Source organism: Macaca mulatta, chromosome 20, assembly GCF_049350105.2.
Source record: "Macaca mulatta isolate MMU2019108-1 chromosome 20, T2T-MMU8v2.0, whole genome shotgun sequence".
NCBI lineage: Eukaryota > Metazoa > Chordata > Mammalia > Primates > Cercopithecidae > Macaca > Macaca mulatta.
In genome coordinates this window covers 2,445,942-2,471,084 of record NC_133425.1, presented here as the reverse complement: position 1 = coordinate 2,471,084, position 25,143 = coordinate 2,445,942, and the positions used below count along the sequence as shown (strand labels likewise).

At 59.1% G+C, this 25,143-nt stretch overlaps 3 protein-coding genes across 4 annotated transcripts; all 3 read left to right on the top strand.

Moving 5' to 3' along the window:
- The first annotated feature begins 380 nt into the window (after nucleotides 1-380).
- Nucleotides 381-4,619, top strand: LOC722427 (mastin-like). Of its 2 annotated transcripts, XM_028840618.2 has the most exons (6): nucleotides 381-732; nucleotides 817-877; nucleotides 1,077-1,257; nucleotides 1,484-1,749; nucleotides 3,933-4,096; nucleotides 4,189-4,619. In XM_028840618.2, the coding sequence occupies exons 1-6, from the start codon at nucleotides 730-732 to the stop codon at nucleotides 4,351-4,353; spliced, it is 840 nt and encodes a 279-aa protein (XP_028696451.2). In that variant the 5' UTR covers nucleotides 381-729; the 3' UTR covers nucleotides 4,354-4,619. The 2 variants fall into 2 exon arrangements, with proteins under 2 accessions (XP_028696451.2, XP_001118577.4); XM_001118577.5 differs by having other exon boundaries at nucleotides 697-877.
- A 2,914-nt stretch (nucleotides 4,620-7,533) lies between these two features.
- Nucleotides 7,534-10,494, top strand: LOC722420 (putative serine protease 29). The gene is made up of 6 exons (XM_028841470.2): nucleotides 7,534-7,564; nucleotides 7,689-7,749; nucleotides 7,913-8,093; nucleotides 8,188-8,453; nucleotides 9,801-9,964; nucleotides 10,079-10,494. The coding sequence occupies exons 1-6, from the start codon at nucleotides 7,562-7,564 to the stop codon at nucleotides 10,232-10,234; spliced, it is 831 nt and encodes a 276-aa protein (XP_028697303.2). The 5' UTR covers nucleotides 7,534-7,561; the 3' UTR covers nucleotides 10,235-10,494.
- A 3,250-nt stretch (nucleotides 10,495-13,744) lies between these two features.
- LOC114674373 (putative serine protease 29) lies at nucleotides 13,745-23,503 on the top strand. The gene is made up of 9 exons (XM_028840933.2): nucleotides 13,745-13,777; nucleotides 17,980-18,088; nucleotides 18,395-18,513; nucleotides 20,299-20,349; nucleotides 20,737-21,028; nucleotides 21,165-21,345; nucleotides 21,440-21,705; nucleotides 22,809-22,972; nucleotides 23,098-23,503. Exons 1-9 carry the CDS (start codon nucleotides 13,745-13,747, stop codon nucleotides 23,260-23,262), a joined length of 1,380 nt encoding a protein of 459 aa, XP_028696766.2. The 3' UTR covers nucleotides 23,263-23,503.
- The last annotated feature ends 1,640 nt before the right edge of the window (nucleotides 23,504-25,143 follow it).

The window sequence follows — 25,143 nt, the reverse complement described above, 5'->3', positions numbered from 1 at the left end:
ATCCCCCGGCCTCAGCCTCTCAAAGTGCTGGGATCACAGGCGTGAGCCACTGTACCCAGCGGACAATCCCTTCTTGTTTCCTCTCTGGCTGGGGGAGGCCGAGGGGGAGCGCCCCCACCTCAGAGATCTCACCAGTCCTGGCGCTTCGGCTCTGGGGGAAGCCGGGGAGCCTTCTCCTCCAGGACCCACGGACGCCCGGTGCCTCGGAAAGAGGCAGGAAGAGGGTGGGAGGCCCCGTCCCCTCCCAGTCCTGTCTGCCCCTTGGCTGCCTCCGCCTCCCACTCAGCCCGCCCTGGAGCTCTCCCAGGTGGGTGGGACCTGGGGGCTCTGCGCCAGGCCCACTGGAGGAGGCAGCGGCCCATGCCCGGACCCCACCTCCCAGGGAGGCTGTGGACCGTGAACCCCCGGGCTGGAGCACAGGCCAGGCCCTGGCTGTGCTGGGGCGGCTCCTGCGGGGAAAGGCCTTTCCTGAGCATTGGTGGCCTGGCCCAGCCCGGGCATCTCCCACAGCACTGAGCACTCCTTGAAACTCCCCATTCAGTGCCAAAGCCACCACCTCCACCGGGGGCCTTCCCCGGGGCCTGGTGCAGATCCCGGCTGAGATGTTGATGGGCTGACTTGGGAGGAGGGAAGCCCCGCCCACAGGCGGCACAGGCCCCGCCCACTTTCTATGCTGAGACGATAAAGGGGGCTCGGAGGCGCCCAGAGGCAGAGGCCAGAGACACCACGATGGTGAGGGCCAGGTTCCTCTCGAGTCCTCCCAGACCTGGGATCCAGCTTTGCTCACCCAACCCTGCCCTCCCCCTAACCCTGCAGATGCTGTGGCTGCTGTTCCTGACCCTGCCTCGCTTGGGGGGCTCCGTGCCCATGTTCCCGGGTGAGTCCTTATCCAATGCTCCCACTGTCCTGGGACTCGCCCTGACCCCAGGCCTGCCCTGGCTCCGGTGGGGCGGGTGCTGAGCACCCCCTGGAAGCCACTGGCTCATCCTGGGCTCTGGGGAACTGTGTGTGGGAGGCCATGCTGGCCCCGGGCAGGGCGCCTGGGCCTCTCACAGCCCCTCTCGCCGTGTCCCCAGATCTCAGCCCAGGGACTGAGTGGGCGCACGCCGTAGGGGGCCACAGTGCTCCTCCCGGGAAGTGGCCGTGGCAGGTCAGCCTCAGGACCTTCGACAAGGAGCAAAACCAGTGGGGGCACAGCTGCGGGGGCTCCCTCATCCACCCCCAGTGGGTGCTGACCGCGGCCCACTGCGTGGCACTGTGAGTGGCTCACCCGAAGGCCTGTGGTGGGAGATGCGGGCGGGCGGGCGGAAGCCGAGGGGCCCCGCAGTGTGGCGGGGTGGTGTCCTGGGGCAGGAGGCGGCTCAGGTTCCCGGTGGTATTGAGCCTGTGGAACAGGAGGTCCCAGCTTTGAGCCCCTGGACGTTATTTCTGCTGCACTGGGGGCCGAGGCCCCCTGCCCTGAGAGGCAGCTGGTCTCTCCCAGGGCCGCATGGGAGCCACAGACATACAGGGTCCAAACTGGACAAGTGACGCTCTATCGCCACGACCAGCTGACGAAGGTGGCCCAGATCATCCTGCACCCCAAGTTCAACATGAGCCTGTCGGCCTGGGGGGGCGCAGACATCGCCCTGCTGAAGCTGGAGACCGCCGTGACGCTGTCCGATCTCGTCCACCCGGTCTCCCTGGCCCCCGACTCGCTAATGCTCCTCCCGGGGATGAAGTGCTGGGTGACCGGCTGGGGGACCCTCGGTAAGATCAGGGGAGGGGGGCGGGGAAGGACTGGGCAGCACTCAGGCAGGGTGCATGGGGACGGCAGGTGTGTGCCCAGGCCACAGGTGGGCTCCAGGCCTCCCCACCAGGAGGCATCTTTAGCTCTTGTTTAAACCTTGGAGACAGACAGCTGCAGGAGCTGGACACCATTTCTCGGTTTGCAATTGTCTTTTTTTTTTTTTTTGAGACCGAGTCTTGCTCTATCCCCAAGGCTGGAGTGCAGTAGCGCAATCTTGGCTCACTGCAACCTCTGCCTCCTGGGTTCAAGTGATTCTCCTGCCTCAGCCTCCCAAGTAGCTGGGACCACAGGTGCGCACCACCACGCCCGGCTAATTTTTAGTATTTTTAGTAGAGACGGGGTTTTGCCATGTTGGCCAGGCTGGTCTTGAACTCCTGACCTCAGGTAATCCACCTGCCTCGGCCTCCCAAAGAGCTGGGATGATAGACATGAGCCACTGTGCCTGGCCTCGGTTTGCAGTTGTCAAAGCGAGTGATGCATCTGGATGGCAGGACTCCCAGGGGCTGGCCAAGGATTCGTACCCAGGGCCGTGGCCTTCAGCCCATGGCTCTCTGGCCTCGCTGCCCAGGCACGGTCTGTGTCTGTACTTTTCCGATGGAAGATCCTAGGGGGAGAGTGGGCTCCTGTTTCACCTCCTGGCCCTGTCTCTCGGGCTGTTCATCTCTAGATTCCGTGCCTGTTCTGAGAACTCCCTTTGTCCATACGCCCGGCATTGAGGTGGGGAAACAGGCTGGGGAGGGGGAACGGCGTGCCCAGGGTCACAGAGCTACGCTGTCCTTCTCAGAGAGGCTCCCCTCAGCCTTGGCTCCCGGGCCTGCTGTTGCCGACCTGGCCTGTGTCATTGGCTGCTCGTGGTTCCGACCCTGGTAACCGCAGGGGAATCGTGTGCTGGACTTGGCCCCTCGGTCCTCCCTGAACAGCCGGCGTTCTGAGTGTTTTCCTCTGGGACTTACGCATGATGATGACAACTTCACGATGTGGTTTCTCTTCCCCCAAAACCCTCTTTATGGCGGTTGTCAAAGACAGGCCACTGCACCTCGCTGCTCCCCAGAATCACAAGACCCCGCCACAGCCAGTTCCGGCTTATTCTCTCAAAGCCATCTGGCAGCCAGGTGCACTGGTTCACACTCACAATCCCAGCGCTTTGGGAGGTCCAGACAGGAGGATGACTCGAGCTCAGGAGTTCCAGACCAGCCTGAGCAACACAGAAAGACCCTGTCTCTAAGAAAAAAAAAAAAAAATTAGCAGGGCGTGGTGGGAGCGCCTGTATTCCTAGTGACTGGGGAGGCTGAGGTGGGAGGATCGCTTGAGCCCAGGTGGTCAAGGCTGCAGAGAGCTGTGATCACGCCACTCCACTCCAGCCTGGGCAAGAGCGAGACCCCACCTCAAAAAAAAAAAAAAAAAAGGTGCCGGGCGCGGCGGCTCAAGCCTGTAATCCCAGCACTTTGGGAGGCCGAGACGGGCGGATCACGAGGTCAGGAGATCGAGACCATCCTGGCTAACACGGTGAAACCCCATCTCCACAAAAAAAAAAAAAATACAAAAAACTAGCCGGACGAGGTGGCGGGCGCCTGTAGTCCCAGCTACTCGGGAGGCTGAGGCAGGAGAATGGCGTAAACCCGGGAGGCGGAGCTTGCAGTGAGCTGAGATCCGGCCACTGCACTCCAGCCTGGGTGACAGAGCCAGACTCCGTCTCAAAAAAAAAAAAAAAAAAAAGGTCTGGGTTTGAGGCTCCCTTCCAGGCGGCCTTCCGGGCTGCAGGCGCCTCACTGGCTGTCTCCAGGTCCAGAATGTTGCAACTTTTCTTCCTGACTGGTAATAAAGTAGCGAGATCTTCCACAAGCCAGAAGGCGCAGCTCTCAGGGTGACTCACGGCTTCAGTGTGGCTGTTGCTTATTTTCTAGATGGCTTTTTCTCCTATTTGTTGGAGCTCTGGTCTTTAATTTTGGGAAAGTCATGTTCTATAGCACCGAAGCCCTGCGCTTTCCTCCCAGCTTCCATTGGAGCTTCAGTGTGTTGTTTCTGCTGAGTGGGAACATGAGCCCAAAAGGGGCTGCTAGGCCCAGGCTCCCTGGCAGATGGAGGGAGGGCACGAGCCCCCCCCCCCCAGGACCAGCCATGCTCACCCAGTCCCTCCCCACAGCACCGCTGCCCCCAGCCCCCCACCTGCAGGAGGCTGAGGTCCCCATCGTGAGGACCCGAGCTTGCGAGAGGATGTATCACAAAAGCTCCGTTGCCCACGGCCAGGGCACCGTCATCAAGGCTGACATGCTGTGTGCAGGGAGAAAGGGGCAGGGCTCCTGCCAGGTGAGACCCCGGCCCCGCCCTCTGCCCTCGGTGTCGGCCGTGGGACCTGCCTTGCCGTGGGGCCGTCCCCTGACTGTGTCCTCTCCATACAGGGCGACGCTGGGGCCCCACTGGTCTGTTACTGGCTGGACACTTGGCTCCAGGTTGGCGTGCTGAGCTGGGGCGTGGCCTCCAGGCACGGGAACTACCCTGGTGTCTACACCCGGGTGATGACCTATTCCTCCTGGGTCCGCCAGCACGTCCCGCTGGAGCGTTGAGAAGGCTTTGAGAGCTGGGGAGCCGACCTGTCCCCCTGCCATCCCCGCCGGGCCTCCCCTCAGCTTCCCTTCCCACCTCCAGGCCCTGTTCCTGTCCACCCCGCCTGGCCCCCGAAATACCCCGTCCTTCCCTGACCTGGGGGTGAGGACACAGCGGCAGGGGAAGCTCAGAAGCTGGTGTCCCGTGGATGTGGGGGAGGGGAGGACGCACCCAGGGACCTGCCTCCTGCCTGGGTCTGCCATGCTATTAAACTGTGTGAACAGCAGCCTCCGAGTCTCCGATTCTCTCATGCGTCCTGGGCCGTGGTGGGACTTCCTGGTACACATCCCAAGGGTCTGGAGGGCTCGTGGCCAGCCTGGAGTGACCACACCATCAGGCCAGGCTGGGGGCCCACGGGGAGGGTGTGTGGTTCCTGCCCATTCTGGGAGGGCTGTGCTTCCCAGAGGCGGTGCCTGAGCTCCCTGAGCGGCTCAGCCTTCCCCGCAGGTTCCCACAACCCAGGGATGAGCTACCTGTTCTCTCCTCAACACCCACCCCTGGCTGGGACAGCTGTTTGCTCCTTCCCCTCATTCCCCCAAAACTGTGACATCAAACCCAGCCTCGCTGCACCCCAGTTCCGACACGGAGCCGCACTGCGGGGCCAGCAGCCTGAGCCTGCTGCCTCGGCCGGGTCTCCTCCTTGGACCTCCCGGAGTCTCGGGGTCAGCTGAGGACACAGCCTCCCTGATCTGTGGGGTCTCTGCGGAGCTGGCTGCCCTGGAATTTGGGGTACCCCAGCTCTGCCCCTGAGCAGCTGCTCCCTCATCCCTCCTCTCCAGGCAGAGGAGCCGCTGTGGGTGTGGGTCCCCATGGTTGCCCTTAAGACTCCAAACAGGACACAGTGGCCCTGTCACAGCCACAGCCACAGCCTGGGCATCACGAGGCCATGTGGTCCCAGGGCCCCTGCTGGTGAGCTATGGCCACTCCCACTTACCTGGGACCAACACTGCCCATCCCCAACTCTGGGGGAGACGGGAGCACCCCCACCGCGTGGGCTTCCAGGAGCCATAGGGAGGCCCTGCCTCCGCCCTGCTGAGCCCCTCCTGCTCCCCGGGCCCCTCCGAAACAGGGGATCCACCCCCCTCCCAGGGTCTCCTCCATGATAGGGGCCTGAAGACAGCTTCCTTGGGGGTCTCTCTGCACCCCCTTCTAGCCCCACCAGGATTTCGGATTCTTCCCAGAGCCCAGGCTTCCTGGGATCCCGGGGGGTCTGCATGGGCCACAGGGCCCTTGACCCTGGGTGGACCTGAACGTCCCCAGACTGCGCATCAGATCGGGTTTCTGTTATCAGGGGTCTGCGGGGAAACGGCTGAGAAAGTTCAGTGAAGAAACGCCGGGGGAAACACCGTGGCGCCTTCTCTCCAGCTCTGGGTGTTTGGCTGCCTCGTCAGCTCCCCCGCCGGCCCCCAGGCTGGGGCAGGACAGCCTCGCCCTGAGATGGATGGGGCAGGGGGTGCCCAGAGTGGCTGCCTCCGCCCCCGGGCCTCAGCAGGAGGGTCTCCCTGGGTGCCTGATGCTCTCAGGCTCGCCACCCTGCCGTGGCTGTGACCATCAGATGGGATCGTCTGTCCATCCGCCTGACAGGCAAGGGGCTGAGAGACCTCTGACCTCCTCACCTCTGGCCGAGGAACTTCTGGCTTTTAGTGCAAACTGCCCACCCCAACTACACGCATCTCCAACTTGGGAAGCCCGAGGTGTGCTGCAGGGGTGGGGGGCACACAGAGATTGGGGAGGGGCTTAAGGCTTAAGACTGGAGAAAGGGATTTAGGAAGAAGTCGGGGAGCAGGTGGGGGCCCAGGCCAGAGAGGGAGGGAGGGAAGAGTAGGGACCGTGGGGCCTCAAGGAGCATGGGGGTCAGGCTCCCTACACTCTGGGCAGGATGTGAGCCCCCGAGGCCCCTTCATTAGCTCTGACTGGGGTCCCAGCACCCGCTGGAGGAGGGAGGGGCCTGGAGCTGCCAGGCCTTTCTCACAGTGCCTGTGACCTGTTGGTGGGGGTTCCCAGAGGAGGACCAGCTTTCACCGAGGCTGGGAACAGATGGCCCGGGCTGCAGGATGTGGGGCACCCCGAGTCCTCCAACACTGGACAGCCGCATCCCACTCTCCTCCCGGGTCCTCTCTCCCTCTTCCCTATCTCTCTCCTCTCCGTCCCTTCCCTCCCTGCCTTTCCGGCAGCCTCTGTGGTTGCCGGTCCTGGCTCTGTCCTCGAAGTCCCGTGCTCCCTGGGAGAACCACGGCTCTGACGCCGCCACACCTCCGAAGCTCTTGCCCGAGACCCAGGGTGCAGCCGTGGCACGTCCAGGGCAGCATTTCTGCCCCTGGGCCCCTCCGGTCAGCACTGCATGGGTCTCTCTCCTGTCTCTGGAGCATAGTGCTCCGCTGGTCCCAGCGCCTTGGGAGAGCCGAGTGGGAGGATTGCTTGAGCCCAGGAAGTGGAGGCTGCAGTGGGCTGTGTTCATGCCACTACACTCCAGCCTGGGCGACAGAGCCAGACCCTGACTCAATTGTGTCCCGAAGGCCTCTCTGAGGACAGAGGACCTCTCCCCAACCACACCCACCATTGAGGTGTCTCCACATGCAGACCCCAGGGTGAGTCGGCTGGAGGACATCTGGCCAGAATGGGCTTGGCCAGTTGCGGTGGGCACCGTCACAGTGGGCACCTTCCTTGGACAGTCTGCTGGGCCTGTGGCCCCTGTCCTGGGAGTGAGCCGCACCTCCACTCGGGGCCACCTCTCGCCTTCACGGGGTGCTGCAGCACATGAACTGCTGGCAACTGTCCTGGGGACCCCATGGTGGGAGGCAGAGCCTTGCCGCTGCCTCGGGCTCCTTCCTGAGCTCCAGACCTGAGTTTTTTCCAAGGGCCTGGCCCTCCAAACCAGCCCTGTGATGCTGTGGCGTCCTCTTGGAGGAACAGGCAGACCAGAGGGCCCCAGCACCGCCCCAGCCGCACTCTGCCCTCACCCTCTCCTCTCACCCCTGTCCTGCCAGCCTGGGCTGTGGGTAGGGTGGAGACTTGGAGTGTGGGTGGGAGACAGAGAGGAGGAGGGGGTGAAGAGACGCCTCCTGGACCTGAGGCCACCACAGGGCCCCACCCTCCTGCTGCCCTCCTCCTGTGGCTGAGGATAAAGAGGCTCCCAGGGGCTGGGGAAGAGAGCTGCTGAGTCCCGGCATGGTAAGGGCACTGTCCCCTCCCCGATGCCTGCAGGCGGTTCCCGGCCCCCAGGCCACACCCCACGCCCTCTCCCCTGATCCCGGGTCTGAGCCCCCAGCCCACACCCCACGCCCTCTCCCCGCAGATGCTGCTGCTGCTGTTCCTGGCCGTCTCCTCCCTGGGGAGCTGCAGCGCGGGGAGCCCAGGTGAGTCCCGACCCCACACAGCCCTCCCTTCCCAGGGGCTCTGCCACCCCTGACCCCAGGATCCAGGGCACACATGCACAGACCGGCTTCTCCCGAGGGCAGGTGCGGGGTGAGGTTCTGGTGGCACAGGCCGAGTTCCCTGACCTCCTCTCGGTGCTCCCAGTGCCCGTTCCCGAGAATGACCTGGTGGGCATCGTGGGGGGCCACAACGCCCCCCAGGGGAAGTGGCCGTGGCAGGTCAGCCTGAGGATCTACAGCTACCACTGGGCCTCCTGGGTGCACATCTGCGGGGGCTCCCTCATCCACCCCCAGTGGGTGCTGACCGCCGCCCACTGCATTTTCCGGTGAGTCCTGGGCCGGGGACCCCAGCGAGGGGAGGTGGGAGTGGGGCCGCTGCAGACCAGGCCCCCTGAGCAGCCCGGGTCCATCCTCCCCCAGGAAGGACACCGACCCGTCCACCTACCGGATCCACGCCGGGGATGTGTATCTGTACGGGGGCCGGGGTCTGCTGAATGTCAGCCGGATCATCGTCCACCCCAACTACTCTGTCTTCTTCCTGGGGGCAGACATCGCCCTGCTGAAGCTGGCCACCAGTGTGAGGAAAACAAACACTCTCGCGCCGGTGGCTCTGCCGTCACAGTCTCTGGAGTTCACTGACAGTGACAACTGCTGGACCACAGGCTGGGGCAAGGTCGGCTTGTTCGGTGAGAACCAGAGGGACGCGGGACGGGCACACGTGGGGGTCCTGGGAGGCTCATGAAAGATTAGCGCTTGGTTTGCACATTCTGGGGTCTCTCTAGCTAGGGTTGGGGGGGCAGGGTTCAGGTGAGCTACCCTAGGGATACAAGCTCATAAAACAGAGGGAGGAAATAAAATGAGCCTTTGGGGTGGGTGGGAGGAGGCAGCGACCGTGCTGTGCGTGTCTAGAACACGTATTTTATGCATATTCTCGTTGCAAGACATTTTCTTCATTTTGTGGAAAAGAAAATGGGTTCAAAGAGGGCACGAATTTACCCATCTGCCCATTCCTCCACTGAAGGTTTCAGAGACCCTGAGGCTTTCTTCATTTCCTGCTTCGGGCCTCTGTTCTTTGAAAGGCAATACCTGGTGCTGTTCCAAAGCGCATAGGTCCCGTCTCCCTTTTCTAGAGTGCGTGCGTGGATCCCGCCTCCCTTTTCTAGAGTGTGCGCATGGGTCCTGCCTCCGTTCGCTAGAATATGTGTGTAGGGTCCCATCTCCCTCTTCTCCCAATTTAAGAGGTATTGGTGGATGGGGGTGGTAGGGTGGTGGGGGGTGGGAGTGGGCGCGGTGACTCAAGTCTGTAATCTCAGCACTTTGGGAGGCCAAGGTACAAGGATCACTTGAGCCTAGGAGTTCAAGACCAGCCTGGATAACACAGGGAGACCCCATCTCTACAAAGAATTAAGAGAAATATGGATTGGCCGGGCACAGTGGCTCACGCCTGTAATCCCAGCACTTTGGGAGGCCGAGGCAGGTGGATCACCTGAGGTCAGGAGTTTGACACTAGCCTGGCCAACATGGTGAAACCCTGACTCTACTAAAAACACAAAAAGTAGCCAGGCATGGTTGTGGGCACCTGTAATCCCAGCTACTCAGGAGGCTGAGGCAGGAGAATCGCTTGAGCCTGGGAGGCAAAGACTGCCGTGAGCTGAGATTGTGCCCCTGCACTCCAGCCTGGGTGACGGGGCGAGACTCCATCTTAAAAAAAAAAAAAATTAGCGGGGCATGGTGCTGCATGCCTGTGGTCCCAGCTACTTGGAAGGCTGAGGTTGGAGGATCGCTTGAGTGTTGCTGGAGCCTGGGAGGCGGAGGCTGCAAGGAACTATGATTATGCCGCTGTACTCCACTCTGGCATTTCCATTCTGCGTTCTTGCAGCTTTAGAGGTTCTCCTCTTTGACTCCACCTTAGGCCGTGCAGGCTGAGCATCCCAGGTCCTGAGCTGAGGCTTGGGGTGGGGAGGGGTCCTGCCATGGTGCTGGCCGGGGGCCCCTCCTGAGCCGCTCCTGACACCCATGGTTGGTTTCTGCAGATATGCTGCCGCCTCCTTACCGCCTGCAGCAGGTGAAGGTCCCCACACTGAGCAACGCAGACTGTGAGCAGCAGATCCACGATGCTTTTCCCGGTGCTGGAGACAGAAAGTTCATCCAGGACGACATGATCTGTGCCGGCCGCACGGGCCGCCGCACCTGGAAGGTGACACCTGGCGCCTCTCTCCTGCCATCTCTTTTCCTGTCTGCGGTTCTGAGGCTGGACTGGGATGAGCAGGGTCCTGGGTCTCTGCTCAAGCTGGGCCTTCCTTCTCCACAGGGTGACTCAGGTGGCCCCCTGGTCTGCAAGAAGAAAGGTACCTGGCTCCAGGCGGGAGTGGTGAGCTGGGGATTTTACAGTCATCAGCCCAGCATTGGCGTCTACACACGAGTCCAGACCTATGTGCCCTGGATCCTGCAGCAAATGCGCCTCTAAGCCCCGGGCCCCTCTCAGCTCCCTAAAATCCAGCTCATTCCTCGTCTCGGCCCCTCCGCTCCCTGCTTCTTCCAGCACCCACCTTCTCTGCTCCTCCATCCCACATAGTCCTCACTTCCCTCCGCCTTTTCAGACCTGCACCTTCCTCCCTCACACTGGGAGGAGGAGGCATGGAAGGTGCTTTGAATGGGGGTGAGGTTAGGGATGGAAGTCCTGGAGCCAGTTTGCAGTGTCGTCGCATTAAACTGTTAGCAAAGCAAACCAGAAGTGGCCAGTGTGTTCCCGAGTGTGGGTGCGGCTAGCGGGGCGGGGACTGGGGCTTCCTGATGCGGGTGCATCTGCTCTGGACCGTCGGGCTGTAGAAATGGCTGCTCCAGACCAGGCATTCACTGGTGGTGGGGGGAAATGATGGATGGGTGGCAAGAGCGGGGAAATATTCTCAGTGATGACTCCTCTCTTGGGGCCCAGCTCCCAGCCCAGCCCTCCACTAAAAGTACAGGTCAGCCTCATCACCAAATTTCATCCATCTACCATCTATCTACCCACTGAATCCATCCACTCATCCAACCATGAATTCATCCATTCATCCATCCACCCACCCACCCACCCACTAATCCATCCATCCATCCATCCATCCATCCATCCACCCGCCCACCCACCTACCTATTGATCTATCCATCCACCCATCCACCCACCATCCACTAATCCATCCATCCATCCATCCATCCATCCATCCACCCGCCCACCCACCTACCTATTGATCTATCCATCCACCCATCCACCCACCATCCACTAATCCATCCATCCATCCATCCATCCATCCATCCATCCATCCATCCATTCATCCATCCACCCACCCACCCACCTACCTATTGATCTATCCATCCACCCATCCACCCACCATCCACTAATCCATCCATCCATCCATCCATCCATCCATCCATCCACCCGCCCACCCACCTACCTACCTATTGATATATCCATCCACCCACCATCCACTAATCCATCCATCCATCCATCCATCCATCCATCCATCCATCCATCCATTCATCCATCCATCCATCCATTCATCCATCCACCCGCCCACCCACCTACCTATTGATCTATCCATCCACCCATCCACCCACCATCCATCCATCCATCCATCCATCCATCCATCCACCCACCCACCCACCCACTAATCCATCCATCCATCCATCCATCCATCCATCCATCCATTCATCCACCCACCCGCCCACCCACCTACCTATTGATCTATCCATCCACCCATCCACCCACCATCCACTAATCCATCCATCCATCCATCCATCCATCCATCCATCCATCCATCCATCCATTCATCCATCCACCCACCCACCCACCCACCCACTAATCCATCCATCCATCCATCCATCCATCCATCCATCCATCCATCCATTCATCCACCCACCCACCCACCCACCTAATGATCTATCCATCCACCCACCATCCACTAATCCATCCATCCATCCATCCATCCATCCATCCATCCATTCATCCATCCACCCACCCACCCACCTACCTAATGATCTATCCATCCACCCACCATCCACTAATCCATCCATCCATCCATCCATCCATCCATCCATCCATCCACCCACCCACCCACCTATCTATTGATCTATCCATCCACCCATCCACCCACCCATCCATTAGTCCATCCATTTGTCCATCCATCCATCCACTCATCCATCCACGTATCTATTGATCTATCCATCCACCCATCCACCCACCCACCCACTAATCTATCCACTTGTCCATCTGTCCATCTGTCTGTCCACCCACCCATCTAATGCACCCCTCTGTCCCCCCTCCCTTTTTCTAGGTCCATGCCATTATTGCAGGGGTTTGGGGTGCCTGGTCTGGGGCAGACTCCCTTCCCTCAGATAAGCAGCAGATAAAGCAAAGTCCACCCCTACAACCTCCCCCTGTCCCCACCCAGGGTTGCTCATCCCAGACCCTGCTGTAGCCCCAGGGCTGCCTTGCTGCTTCCTGGGATGCCCTGCTGATCTCTTGGGCTTTTTGTTTTGGAGGAGGGGGTGCTTCTTTAAGTTCCTTCTCAGTCCCCTCCCATTCAAGCTCTTCTGAACCCTTGGGCAACTCCTCCACTCCTGAGAGAAATAACTGGCACCTGCAGCCCTGCCCAGTGCCCACCTGCAGCCCTGCCCAGCCCTGCCCAGTGCCCACCTGCAGCCTTGCCCAGTGCCCACCTGCAGCCCTGCCCAGTGCCCACCTGCAGCCCTGCCCAGTGCCCTGCCCAGTGCCCACCTGCAGCCCTGCCCAGCCCTGCCCAGTGCCCACCTGCAGCCCTGCCCAGCCCTGCCCAGTGCCCACGGCATCTCCAGGGTGCTGCATGGGAGGCTTCTGGGGAAACCCAAGCAAGGGTGACATCCGTAGTTGCCGGGCCACTGTTTGCTCAGGGGCATTGCAGCATTTAGCACTGAGACTTCCCATATGGCCGCCCTGTGCCCACCTCGCAGAAGCTCTGGGACCAGCACCGGGTCAGGGAGGCTGCTGGGCTGTAACAGGGCACCAGGCATCCTCAACCTGAGATGGGGAAATCTTCATTCTCCTTTCTCTTGTACCCCCCACCCCCAAGGTGAGGGCCAGGTGAGGCTGAGGAGGCCCCTGAGCACCCGAAGGGGCAGCCGCACTCTCCTGCTGGAGAAAGGGGCTGCACAGAGAAGCCGGCCCGGGAGCAGGTCTGGGTCTGGTCCCTTCTGGCTTCACACTGTGAATAAAGCAGCAGGAATCTTGTCTCTCCTGGCAGGTTTCTCCCACCGCACCCGGAGAGAACCACACGGGGCAAGGGCTGGATGCCTGGGCTCCCCGACAGAGAGGAGGGGCCTCTGTATTCAGACAGTGGGGTGCGGGGGGCAGATCAGGGACGGAACAGAACTATGGTGAGGGCCCCGGTGCCTAAGGCAGGATGCAGCCTGGACAACGGCACAGAACCCACTACCCACAAGTCCTTTTGCAACATTGCAGTGGGAGCCAGAGCCAGGTGGGTGCTGTGGCAGCTGGCAGTGCGCCAACCGTCCAGAGGCCCAAAGACCTGGGCCAGGGCCAGGAGTGAGTCTGCAGGCCCTTCACCCACATCACCTGACACACAATGGCTGTCCCCAGCACCCTCACTCACGTCACTGCTACACGATGGCCGTCCCCAGCACCCTCACTCACATCACCTGCTACACGATGGCCGTCTCCGGCACCCTCACCCATGTCACCTGCTACACGATGGCCGTCTCCGGCACCCTCACTCACATCACCTGCTACACGATGGCCGTCCCCGGCACCCTCACCCATGTCACCTGCTACACGATGGCCGTCCCTGGCACCCTCACTCACATCACCTGCTACACGATGGCCGTCCCCGGCACCCTCACCCATGTCACCTGCTACACGATGGCTGTTCCCGGGCCCTGCCACAGGGACAAAGGGGCCAACCTGATGAGACGGGAATCTCACTGTTGTCCCCCCTGCTCATAGAGGATGCAGGCCCACGGAGGTGTCCTGTGCCTGTCCGTGGGTCATCTCAGTGCTGTGACCCACCCTCTGCTGGGTCTGACAGCCTCTGGACAGCCTCTGGGCAGAGCCACGCCCCACAGGGACAGGCCGAGGGTGCCTGCCACTGCATTCTTCCCACTGCTGTGCCGGGAAGGCCTGGGATCCGTCCACTCCTCATGTCCACCACGTGTGCCCCGAGCCTCATTTCACGACGCTCTGGGCCACACTGCCATGTCCAGCTAATATTTAAATTTTTGGTAGAGACCAGGTCTCACTATGTTGCTCAGGCTGGTCTCATACTTCTTGGCTCAAGCAATCCTCGCACACTCGGCCTCCCAGCGTATTGGAATTACAGGTGTGAGCCACTGCCCCTGGCCAATTCTCTCAACTATTTTATTTTTAAATTTTTGTGGGTACATAGTTGTGTATATATCTATCTTGCATGGTTTTATGTGAGACTTATACTAAATCTTCAAGGAACAGATAATCCCCATTTCAAACAAACTCTTCCAGAGACTAGAAAAAAGAGGCCAATGTCCTGACTGATCAGATTTGATGAGTGTCGCCTGCAGGACAAGCCTAGACTAATAGAACACAGGAAAACTTCAGGCCGAATTCACTTACGAACACTGATTCAAACATCCCCCCAATTCATTAACAAGCTGACTCAGAAAATGTACTCAGAATTACAGGAAAACCTAATCAGGTCTAAATCAGGTTGGTTTAACGCTTGGGAAATCTAACCATCTAATTTGTCAGTTAACGGAGCAGAGATAAACCACCTTTGATAATCTAATTGATAAGCATCTGATTCTTTTGGTTGATAAATTCAACCACCAACTGCAATAAAACTCTTTTTTTTTTTTTTTTTGTTTTTTTTTTTTTTGAGACGGAGTCTCGCTCTGTCGCCCAGGCTGGAGTGCAGTGGCTGGATCTCAGCTCACTGCAAGCTCCGCCTCCCGGGTTCACGCCATTCTCCGGCCTCAGCCTCCCGAGTAGCTGGGACTACAGGCGCCCGCCACCGCGCCCGGCTACTTTTTTGTATTTTTTAGTAGAGACGGGGTTTCACCGTGTTAGCCAGGATGGTCTCGATCTCTTGACCTCGTGATCCGCCCGTCTCGGCCTCCCAAAGTGCTGGGATTACAGGCTTGAGCCACCGCGCCCGGCCTGCAATAAAACTCTTAGCAAATTTAGGGGGATCTCATCCAAGCCCACAGCAAACGTCCTACTTAACAGTGGAACTCGGGAAGCCCCTCCTGTGAGTGAGGGACGGGTAGGGACCACCACCCCTCCTTCTGCCCAGCTCAGTGCAGGCAGCCCCAGGCAGCACATATGTGAAGAGAAACAGGCTGGGCGCAGCGCCTCACGCCTGTCATCCCAGCTACTCGGGAGGCCAAGGCAGGCAGATCACCTGAGGTCAGGGGTTCGAGATCAGCCTGGCCAACATGGTAAAACCCTGCCTCTACTAAAAATATGAAAATTAGACAGGCGTGGTGGCACATGCCTGTAATCCCAGCTACTTGGGAGGCTGAGGCAGGAGAATTGCTTGAACCTGGTGTAGTGGAGGTTACAGTGAGCCAAGATCGTGCCACTGCATTCCAGCCTGGGCGTGAAGAGTGAGACTCTGTCTCAAACAAACAAAAACAGAAAAACAAAATGAAACAAAAACCAAAGAGAAAGGAACAAGCAGTGTCAGGACTGGAAAGGAAGGGAAAGGGCTGCAGTGTCTGCCCACAATGCGGTGATCTTCATAGACCATCCAAGGTCACCTGCAGACAGTATCAGGGGCACAAGCGCAGTGAGGCAGCAGACTCACGTCAGTGCAAGACCAACAGCTGGCAATACACAGGGCTTCCCGGCCGGGCGCGGTGGTCACGCCTGTAATCCCAGCACTTTTGGAGGCCGAGGCAGGAGCACGGATGGAGCCAAAGCATTCAAGACCAGCCTGGGCAACATAGTGAGTCTATCTCTATAAAAACATTTGTTTTAAGCCATGCAGAGCCTGGGCAACACAGCAAGACCCCATCTCTACAAAAAATACAAAAATTAGCCAGGCGTGATGGTGTGCACCTGTAGTCTCAGTTACTCAGGAGGCTGAGGCAGGAGGATCATTTGAGCCTAGGAATTTCAGGCTATAGTGAACCAAGATCTTGCCATTGCACTCCAGCCTGGGCAACAGAGCAAAGCCCTGTGTCAAAAAAAAAAAAAAAAAAAAGTTTTTATAATTGTATTGGCTCCAACGTCTGTTGAAGAAAATTGTTTTTGTTCATTTAAAGCCCTAAGCAAAACTTGTCATCAGAAACGAAATTTACCCACTAACTTCTGAAGATTCACCTACTGACCACCCTCATGGACCTCCTACACGGGAGCTCCCTGACAGGAGTGTCCTCTAGACACAAATCGTCTTGCTGGCCGGGAAGACACCAAAACCCTTGGTTTAGTTTTCCCTCCACACCAGCTGTGGCGGTGAAAGAAAGACAGAGATTTTGTTGGATTTAAGTTGAAAGCACAATATGAAGTCTCCTGATTTCAGAAGAGAAAGGGCCACCGTATCCAAGACCATGTGAGGAAAAAATAACAAGGAAGAGAGCCCCGCCCACCAGAAACGGCGACGAAACTGTCATCGGCCCAGGGACGGAAAACGACTCCCAGGCTGGTCCCCACATTCCACCTGCTCCAACCCCAGAGCCAGCTCCTCCCTGGGCTCCACTGTGGTTCCCGGGGGCTCGATTCCAGCCCATCCCAATATCCAGTGATGTTTATTATTATTATTATTTTGAGACGGAGTCTCGCTCTGTCACCCAGGCTGGAGTGCAGTGTTGTGGTCATAGCTCCCTGCTCAACTTCCTGGGATCAAGTGATCCTCCTGCCTCAGCCTCCCCAGTAACTGGGACTACAGGTGCATACCCCCACACCCTGCCAATTTTATTGATTTTTTTTGTAGAGATGGAGTGTCACTTTGCTACCCAGGCTGGTCTTGAACTCCTGGGCTCAAGCGATTCTCCTGCCTCAGCCTTCCAAAGTGCTGGGATTACAGGCGTGAGCCACTGCACCCAGATGCCAACAGTAAGTGTTACTGACATCTTTCTACTCGGTCTTTTCTTTTTTCTTTCTTTTTTTTTGAGACGGAGTCTTGCTCTGCTGCCCAGGCTGGAGTGTAATGGACGATCTTAGCTCACTGCAACCTCCACTTTCCAGGTTCAAGCGATTCTCTTGCCTCAACCTCCCAAGTAGCTGGGATTACAGGTGCCCGCCACCATGCTCAGGTAATTTTTGTATTTTTAGTAGAGACGGGGTTTCGCCGTGTTGGGGCAGACTGGTCTCAAACTCCTGACCTCAAGTTATCTGCCTGCCTCAGCTTCCCAAAGTGCTGAGATGACAGGCATGAGCCACGGTGAGCAGCCTGCACCCCATCTCTCATCACCTGTATCAGTGCCCTGGGGCTGCTACACAAAGTGCTGCACACTGAGGGGCAGAATCTTATTCTCTCTCAATCCTGGAGTGTCAGCAGGGCTGCTTGCTCCAGAGGCTTGGAGGGAGGGGCCGCTCCGTGCCTGTCTCCTCGTGTCCGGTGTTGCTGGCTGTCCTTGGCTTGTGGCCACATCACTCCCATCCCTGCCTGTCTTCCCTGGCCTTCCTCCACCGCTCTAGGTCTCAACCCCCTTCTCCTTTCTCTTATAAGGATGCCTGTCGTTGGATTTAGGGCCCACCCTAATTCCAGGATGATCTCATCTTGACGTCCTTAATTACATAATTAATTCTGTCTGCAAAAACCAATTTCCCTATAAAGTCACGTTCACAGGTCCCGGGCCTCAGGTGAATGTGTGTTTTCAGCAAATGCAGTTCACCTCGCCACGGCACCTGGCTCCCGACCCCCGAGGTATTTTCCTCCTTCACCTGCACGTCCTGTAGGAGCTGCTCTGTGCAGACACAGCACTGGGCAACTTCTAGAACCTTCTCCACACAACAATGCCCAATTTTCGTCGACCTAACACGATTCCAAGTATAAAGCACCGAATAAAAGATGAAAGGAAAGTGTCACCTGCATCTAGTGAGAATGCGACGTTCTGGCCTCCGCACAGGGCGAGCTTGGCTCACCCAGCCTAGACTCAGCGGGGCCCCGAGGGCTCCTGGGCCTCTCCCAGGCGAGCTTGGCTCACCCAGCCTGGACTCAGCGGGGCCCCGAGGGCTCCTGGGCCTCTCCCGCCTATCCCCCACAGCCCAGGATCCCTGTCTGCAGGCTCCAGGCCTCCCTGGAGGCCCTGGCCATGCTTGCCCCGCAGCCCTCAGACTGGCTGCGCTTTGCGGATCTTGGCTGGTTCAGGGCTGGTGCTGTCCCCGCCTTACCTGGGCCTCCTGGACCCTGCCTCCCGGTAGCTGGGTGGGGGCCCAGGAGGGTCCTGCACTGTGATGCAGCTGCGACATTATCCTGGTGTCCTGGGAGGGAGAGGAATCACCAAGAAAGCTCCCGGGCTAAGCAGCCATCCTCTCTTCTCCTTGGCCCTCTAGGTCTAAACACGGAACCCAGGTGATCCAGACCCGAGCTTCCCTCCCATCAGCCTCTCCTGGCCTCACCTGGCCAGGCCTCCCAGGCCTCCCATCCTCAGCTGCTCTCCTGTCTCCTTGCATCTTCAGGTGGAGCTGCCCGTTCCACGGGCCTGGGTAGCACGTTGAAGTGGGCGTGGGTCAAGCGCTCTGGGAGTGAGGGGTGCAACTGCTACCAAAACAGAGCCAGAGGTCCTGGCCCACGACCGGTGAATGCAGCCAGGAGGGAGGGGCACAGGCGGCTGAGAGCCCATCCCAGGCAGCCTGGGGCTTCTCTCCTCCCCACGCGGGGAGGTCCACGGCTGGGCATGCAGGCGGAAGTCTGGCTGCAGAGGGTTTCACAGCTGCAGGCCCAGCCTCGGGACCCACTCCCTCAGCCTCCGGGGAATCCTGAGGCATCACCAGGAAGCTGCTGGTAGCACGGAGAGAGCTGGATTTTCTCCAGCTGGAGGACACGCAGACACACACACACGCTCATTCATACTCACATGCATGGACACACTCATACACGTATGCACACACTCATACATGCAGACACACATACACGCTCATTCATTCTCACATGCACGCACACACTCATACACGCAGGCACACACTCATACATGCATGCACACACTCATACACACAGGCGCACACACGGGCACACATGCACACATGCTGGCAACCACACAGTCATACACACTCACATGCACACATACATGCATGCACACATGTATGCGCACACACCCACATACACACAGACACACATGCACACGCTGATACAATGCACACATACACGCATTCACACACGCTTACACTCACACGCATGCACACACCCACACTTACACACATGCTCACATGACTCGTACATGCATGCACACACATGCACACATACACGCAGGCACACACACGCACACACTTATACACATGCACACACACTCATATACGCAAGCACACATACATGCAGGCACACACACTCAAACTCACATGCATGCATACTTACACACTTACATGAACATATGCATGCACACACATGCATACACACGCACACACATGCACTCACATGCACCACACACATACATGCAGGCACACACACTAACACATGTGCATGCACTCACATTTTCACACACACATGCACACACGCACACATACTCACACACACACATGCACACACATATACCTGCATGCACACATACATGCATGCACACACACGCAAGACACACTCATACACGCATACACAAATACACAATGCACTCACACATGCACACACTCATGCACACATGCTTACACACATGCACACACGTATACACTTACACATGCACGCACATGCACACACACTCATACATCATGCACACACATGCTTACACATGCTCACACACATGCATACAAACACATACACACATGCACACTCACAAGCTCACACATGCACACGCATACACATGCACACACGTACATGAACATACTCAGGCATGCACATACCCCATGCCCACACACGTATGCACACACACATGCACAGGCATGCACACACACCTACACCCACACGTGCACACACACAGGCACACACCCCACCCATTGACAGTGCTCCCTTGTGTTCCCATACCCCCACGATCACCTCCGTTACAATCTCATGGCAAAGCAAGACTCCTGGAGGAGAGGCTGTAGGGTTGGGCCTCGGCCTCTACTGCCCCTGTCGGCCCCAGAACGTGTCTGCCACCTGGGCTGAAACAGGCATTTGCTGCCAGGGCCCCGAGGCACAGCAGTGGGAGGCTGGGGCCTAGGGGGCTGGGTCCTGGCCTGAGAATGCAGCTTCCCACCCTCTGAGAATCCCAGTAGGTGATGGCCCCTCTCCCAGAGCAGGGTGTGCCCCTCCTGCAATCTGAGGTTTGTATCTGATTAAAATAGGTTCCTGGAGCCCACCCAGAAGCTCTGCCTGTGTGGACTCTGCAAACTCCCTCCAAGGCTGGAGCCTGAGCCTGGGGCAGCCACCATGGAGCAGGCGGGTCCCCTGGCCCTAGGTCCAAGCGTCTCTGACGGGCCCTCTGGCTGATGCTTTTGCACCCGTGGAGGTGGGTACAAGTGCCCGTCCTGTCCCGGGTGGCCGGAGAGGCTGAGGGAGAGCTAGTTACCAGGCAGTTTCTCCTCTGAGGCCCAGGTGCTTCCTTGGCCTCTGGAGCACTGGCCACGAGAATGGGCAGCATGGCGACAACCCGGGCACTGTGGGCATTTGGGGCCAGGGATCCTCTGCAGTGGGGTCATCCTGTGCACCGGAGACATTTAGCCCCCCAACCCCGGCCTCTTCCCACTAAATGTGGGTGGTATCCCCATACCCCTGACAACCATAAATGTGCCCGGTGGGAGCCACTGGTGTAGACAGGGAACTCGGGTGCGGGGCCCTTGTTGGCCCAGCAGAGGGGATGCGAGGGGCTGGGGGTGGCCCCTGTCCTCACGGTCAGCCTGGTCACAGCCTGGGCTTGGAGCTACTGCTCCCACCCCCGAGGGGAGGAAGGTGTGACCGAGCCCCACCCACTCCCTTTGCAAGGAAGATAAAGCAGCTCCTGGCGGGTCCAGGAGGGCAGCTGTGGCCACAGACCACGGTGAGGACACTGACCACCGGCAGCCATCTGTGGCCTCCAGACCCAGGTCCTGCCCAGCTGTTCCCACCCAGCCCTCTCCTCCCTGCACAGATGCTGTGGCTGCTGTTCCTGGTCCTCCCCTGCCTGGGGGGCTCCATGCCCGAGACCCCAGGTGAGTCCCGGCCCCACCCCACACTGGACCTCAGGGACTGGGCTAGGACAGAGAGCTGACCCCCTCGTCGAGCAGGGCCTGGAAGCTCCTGGCATTGCAGGAGGGTGGCTCCCTGACCTCCTTCGGTTGTTCCCAGAGCCCGTCCCTGAGAATGACCTGGTGGGCATCGTGGGGGGCCACAACGCCCCCCAGGGGAAGTGGCCGTGGCAGGTCAGCCTGAGGATCTACAGCTACCACTGGGCCTCCTGGGTGCACATCTGCGGGGGCTCCCTCATCCACCCCCAGTGGGTGCTGACCGCCGCCCACTGCATTTTCCGGTGAGTCCTGGGCCGAGGACCCCAGCGAGGGGAGGTGGGAGTGGGGCCACCGCAGACCAGGCCCCCTGAGCAGCCCAGGTCCATCCTCCCCCAGGAAGGACACCGACCCGTCCACCTACCGGATCCACGCCGGGGACGTGTATCTGTACGGGGGCCGGGGTCTGCTGAACATCAGCCGGATCATCGTCCACCCCAACTACGTCGCTGCCCACCTCGGATTCGACCTGGCCTTGCTGCAGCTGGCCACCCGCGTGGGCGCAGCAAGCAACGTTCAGCCGGTCACCCTGCCGCCCAAGGCCCTGAACTTCACCCCGGAGGACGAGTGCTGGCTGACCGGCTGGGGCAGGACGTCCTACTACGGTAAGAAGGGCTGGGGGGCGAGGGTCCTGGAGGGGCATGGTGAAGTTCCCCAGTTTTCCCCTCCATGCCCATTCCTGGAGGCAGGTCCCTCGGGGGCTGGTTCAGAAGCTCGGAAATAAATGGGACAGGGAAGGAAAGCAGCGTCCTGTAGCTCCCAGCTGTCCCCCCGGCGCGACCTCTCAGCCCCCCGTGGCCGCCCTGATGCTCTGATATTCATTTTACATTAAAGGCGGTAAAGGGCGTTTCACAGCTCTCCGGGTCTGCCAGCGGCGGGGGCGGAATCGGTTCAAGTCCCCGGGTCCGCAGCCTGCTGCCCTCACACTCTGCTGTGTGCGGGTTTTTGGGGTGGGGGTGGGAGGAAGAATCTGGTTATGTTTTTTGATGGGGGAAGTCACGCTTCTTCCTGTGTTCTGGGACCTTTGGGCTGCAGGCCCCCGGGTGCCCCCCCGTCTGTGTCCTGGGGCTATGACAAGACGCACACCCTGGGTGCTTCACAGCATGGAGATGGGTTCTCCCAAGGTCCAGGTGTGGGCAGGGCCCTGCTCCCGCTCTGGCTCTAGGGGAGGGCCCCTCCTGGCCTCTCCCAGCCTCTGGTGGCCCTGGTGTCCCGGGGCTCATGACCGCATGGCTCCCATCTCCGCCTGGGTCTTCATGTCACCTTCTCCTCTGGGCTGGGGCCGCCCCTGTTCCGCTTCTCATTAGGGCACCTGTCTTGGAATTAGGGCCGTTCCTAACCCAGCATGGCCTCATCCCACCTTAATCAATCTGCCAAGAATCTATTTCTAAATAAGACCCCATCCTGAAGCTTTGGAGGGACGTGAATGCCAGGACACCACCCAGCCTGGGTCTGTCTGCGGAATCTGAGCCCGTCTATCACAGCATGGGCTGAGGTCACACTCCCACCCAGGACAGATGGGGAAACTGAGGCTCAGGCTGGCTCCAGGTCGGAGTGACAAGAGCAGGACCAGAGCCCCAGGCCCGGGCATCACAGGCGGTTCGGGACCCCTCCCCATGGCCGCCTTGGCCGTGGCGGGTGTGAACGAATCCACCGCGTCGGGGACACAGCCCCCTGCTGCTTCCTGACTCCCCTCCTCCACCCCCAGCGCCACTACAGCCACCCTACCGCCTGCAGCAGGTGCACATCCCACTGGAAGACCATGAGGCCTGTGAGGAGGGCTACAAGGAGTATCTGCACACCAGTGCCAACGGGAGGGTCATCCCGGAAGACATGCTGTGTGCCGGCAGCCTGGGCCGCGGCCCCTGCATGGTAAGATGTCTGGGTTCTGCCTTGCCCCGGGGGCGCCTCCTGGTCTGGGCCTCTCGAGGCTGGACAAGGAGTCCCGTTGTGCCAAGGCCCCTGGCGAGACGTGTGACTGTCCCCTCTCCCTGCAGGGGGACTCCGGAGGGCCCCTGGTCTGCAGGAAGGGAGGCTCCTGGGTCCAGGTGGGCGTGGTCAGCTGGGGGATCGGCTGCTCCACGATCCAGCTGCCAGCTGTCTTCACAAGCGTCCAGAGCCATGTCGCCTGGATCCGCCGGGAAATCAGGAAGTGTGGGTGAGCCCCGGGTGGGCCCGAGGATCCACGGAGGAGGCGGAGGCGGCAGCTTTGTCCCGACTTTCCCTGGTGGGGCTTTCTGATCCCCTCCACCCACACCTCCCGCCCACTTCCCCGTGCTTCAGCCCCGCTCCCATCCCCCTCTTCCTCCCCTCTCCTTCCCCGCCAGTTCCGAGAGGAGGGCAGAGGCGCCCATGGAGCTGGGGTGCCACGCGGCTGTGATCATCTCATTAAACAACTGAGCCAACAGGCTGGCAGTCAGAGTGGTCTTTGGGGCTGCAGAGGGGGTGGTCCAGCTCTCCCGTTTGGAATCCCTGAGTGCTGGGGGAACGGAGCAGGCCTGGCTTGGGCAGGTGGAGTTCGGGTGGGTGAGAGGCTCAGAGCCTCTCCTCCAAGCTTGGGGCCATCACTCCCTATCGTGGTTTTTTGTTGCTGTTTTACGGAGTCTCGTTCTGTCGCCCACGCTGGAGTGCAGTGCCTCCTGAGTATCTGGGATTACAGGCGCCCAACACCACACCTGGCTCATTTTTGTATTTTTAGTAGAGACGGGGTTTCACCATGTTGGCCAGGCTGGTCTCCAACACCTGACCTCAGGTGCTTCACCCACCTCAGCCTCCCAAAGTGCTGGGATTACAGCCCACTGCACCTCACCCCTATTGCGTTTTACATGCCGTGTACCCCACAAGCAAGGGTATTGGCAGGTTCACACACAATTCAGAGTCATTTTCAAGATCTCATTCATTCATGCCATTCATTTATTCATTCGTTCTACCGATGTCACTAGGTGGCATGTCCTGGACTATAGGGGAATAACCTTGTCCTACCCCAATCTCAGGACCTGGAGGTGATGGGTGTGTGACAGGGATTTGAAATGCAGCAGGAGGTCGTGTCATAGACAGAAGAGTCCACAGGAGAACAAGAGGCTGCTCCCCTGGGTGTCAGTGAGGTTTAGCCAGGAAGGGAAGCCTGAGTGGTCCCCGGAGGTGTCAGGTGTGGCTTGGTTGCAAGGCTGAGCCTGCAGGCTGGACAGAGGGCGGTGCCAGTCGGAAAAACCGATTGCACCTGCGGGAGAAGCCCGGAAACCCTTGCATCTCACTGCATCGTTAGAGCAGTGATAGCAAACTTGCGCTGTGCACATAAAGGGAACAATAAAGTTATTTTCACTGTGAGGAAAGACATTTAATCATTTCAGACTCTGCTATTGGGCGGGGTTCATCCTTCTAAATCACCAGCCCCCAGCTCTGTCCCCGGGGAATTTGGGTGGGATGGGGCTGAGCAAGGCTGGCCTGCACACACTTGGAGAAGTCCTCCCCCAGCTCTGGACCCACACCTCTCCCCTCAACTCACCCCAAGAGAAGCACGACTGGGAAGGGCTGGGGTGGCGTGTCTCGTCCAGATAATTGGAATAGACGGTGAAGTATGTGAATAAGTCATAATGAGTGACTAGTTAGAGGAGAGAGGGAGGGATGGGAAGATCGGAGAATGGATGGATGGGTGGGTGGATCGAGGGATAGAAGAACAGATGGATGGAGGCCGGGTGCGGTGGCTCATGCCTGGAATCTCAGCACTTTGGGAGGCCAAGGTGGGCAGATCACTTGAGGTCAGGAGTTCGAGATCAGTCTGGCCAACATGGTGAAACCTCGACTCTACTAAAATTACAAAAATTTGCCGGGCATGGTGGCACACACCTGTGGTCCCAGCTATTTGGGAGGCTGAGGGATGAGAATCACTTGAACCCAGGAGGCGGAGGTTGCAGTGAGCCAAGATCACACCACTGCACTCGAGCCTGGGACACAGAGTGAGAGTCTGTCTCAAAAAAAAAAAAAAAAAAAAAAAGTGGACGGATGAGTGGGTGAGTGAATGAATGTGTGGATGAGTGAGTGGG

Coding starts and splice junctions, on each gene's coding strand:
- LOC722427 (XM_001118577.5), top strand. CDS start 730: ATGGTGAGGGCCAGGTTCCTCTCGAGTCCTCCCAGACCTGGGATCCAG. Junction 1,258..1,483: donor GCGGCCCACTGCGTGGCACT/GTGAGTGGCTCA, acceptor GGTCTCTCCCAG/GGCCGCATGGGAGCCACAGA. Junction 1,750..3,932: donor GACCGGCTGGGGGACCCTCG/GTAAGATCAGGG, acceptor CCCTCCCCACAG/CACCGCTGCCCCCAGCCCCC.
- LOC722420 (XM_028841470.2), top strand. Junction 7,750..7,912: donor CTGCAGCGCGGGGAGCCCAG/GTGAGTCCCGAC, acceptor CGGTGCTCCCAG/TGCCCGTTCCCGAGAATGAC. Junction 8,094..8,187: donor GCCGCCCACTGCATTTTCCG/GTGAGTCCTGGG, acceptor ATCCTCCCCCAG/GAAGGACACCGACCCGTCCA.
- LOC114674373 (XM_028840933.2), top strand. CDS start 13,745: ATGCAGGCCCACGGAGGTGTCCTGTGCCTGTCC. Junction 18,514..20,298: donor GAGGTCCTGGCCCACGACCG/GTGAATGCAGCC, acceptor CCCTGGCCCTAG/GTCCAAGCGTCTCTGACGGG. Junction 21,029..21,164: donor CTCCATGCCCGAGACCCCAG/GTGAGTCCCGGC, acceptor GGTTGTTCCCAG/AGCCCGTCCCTGAGAATGAC.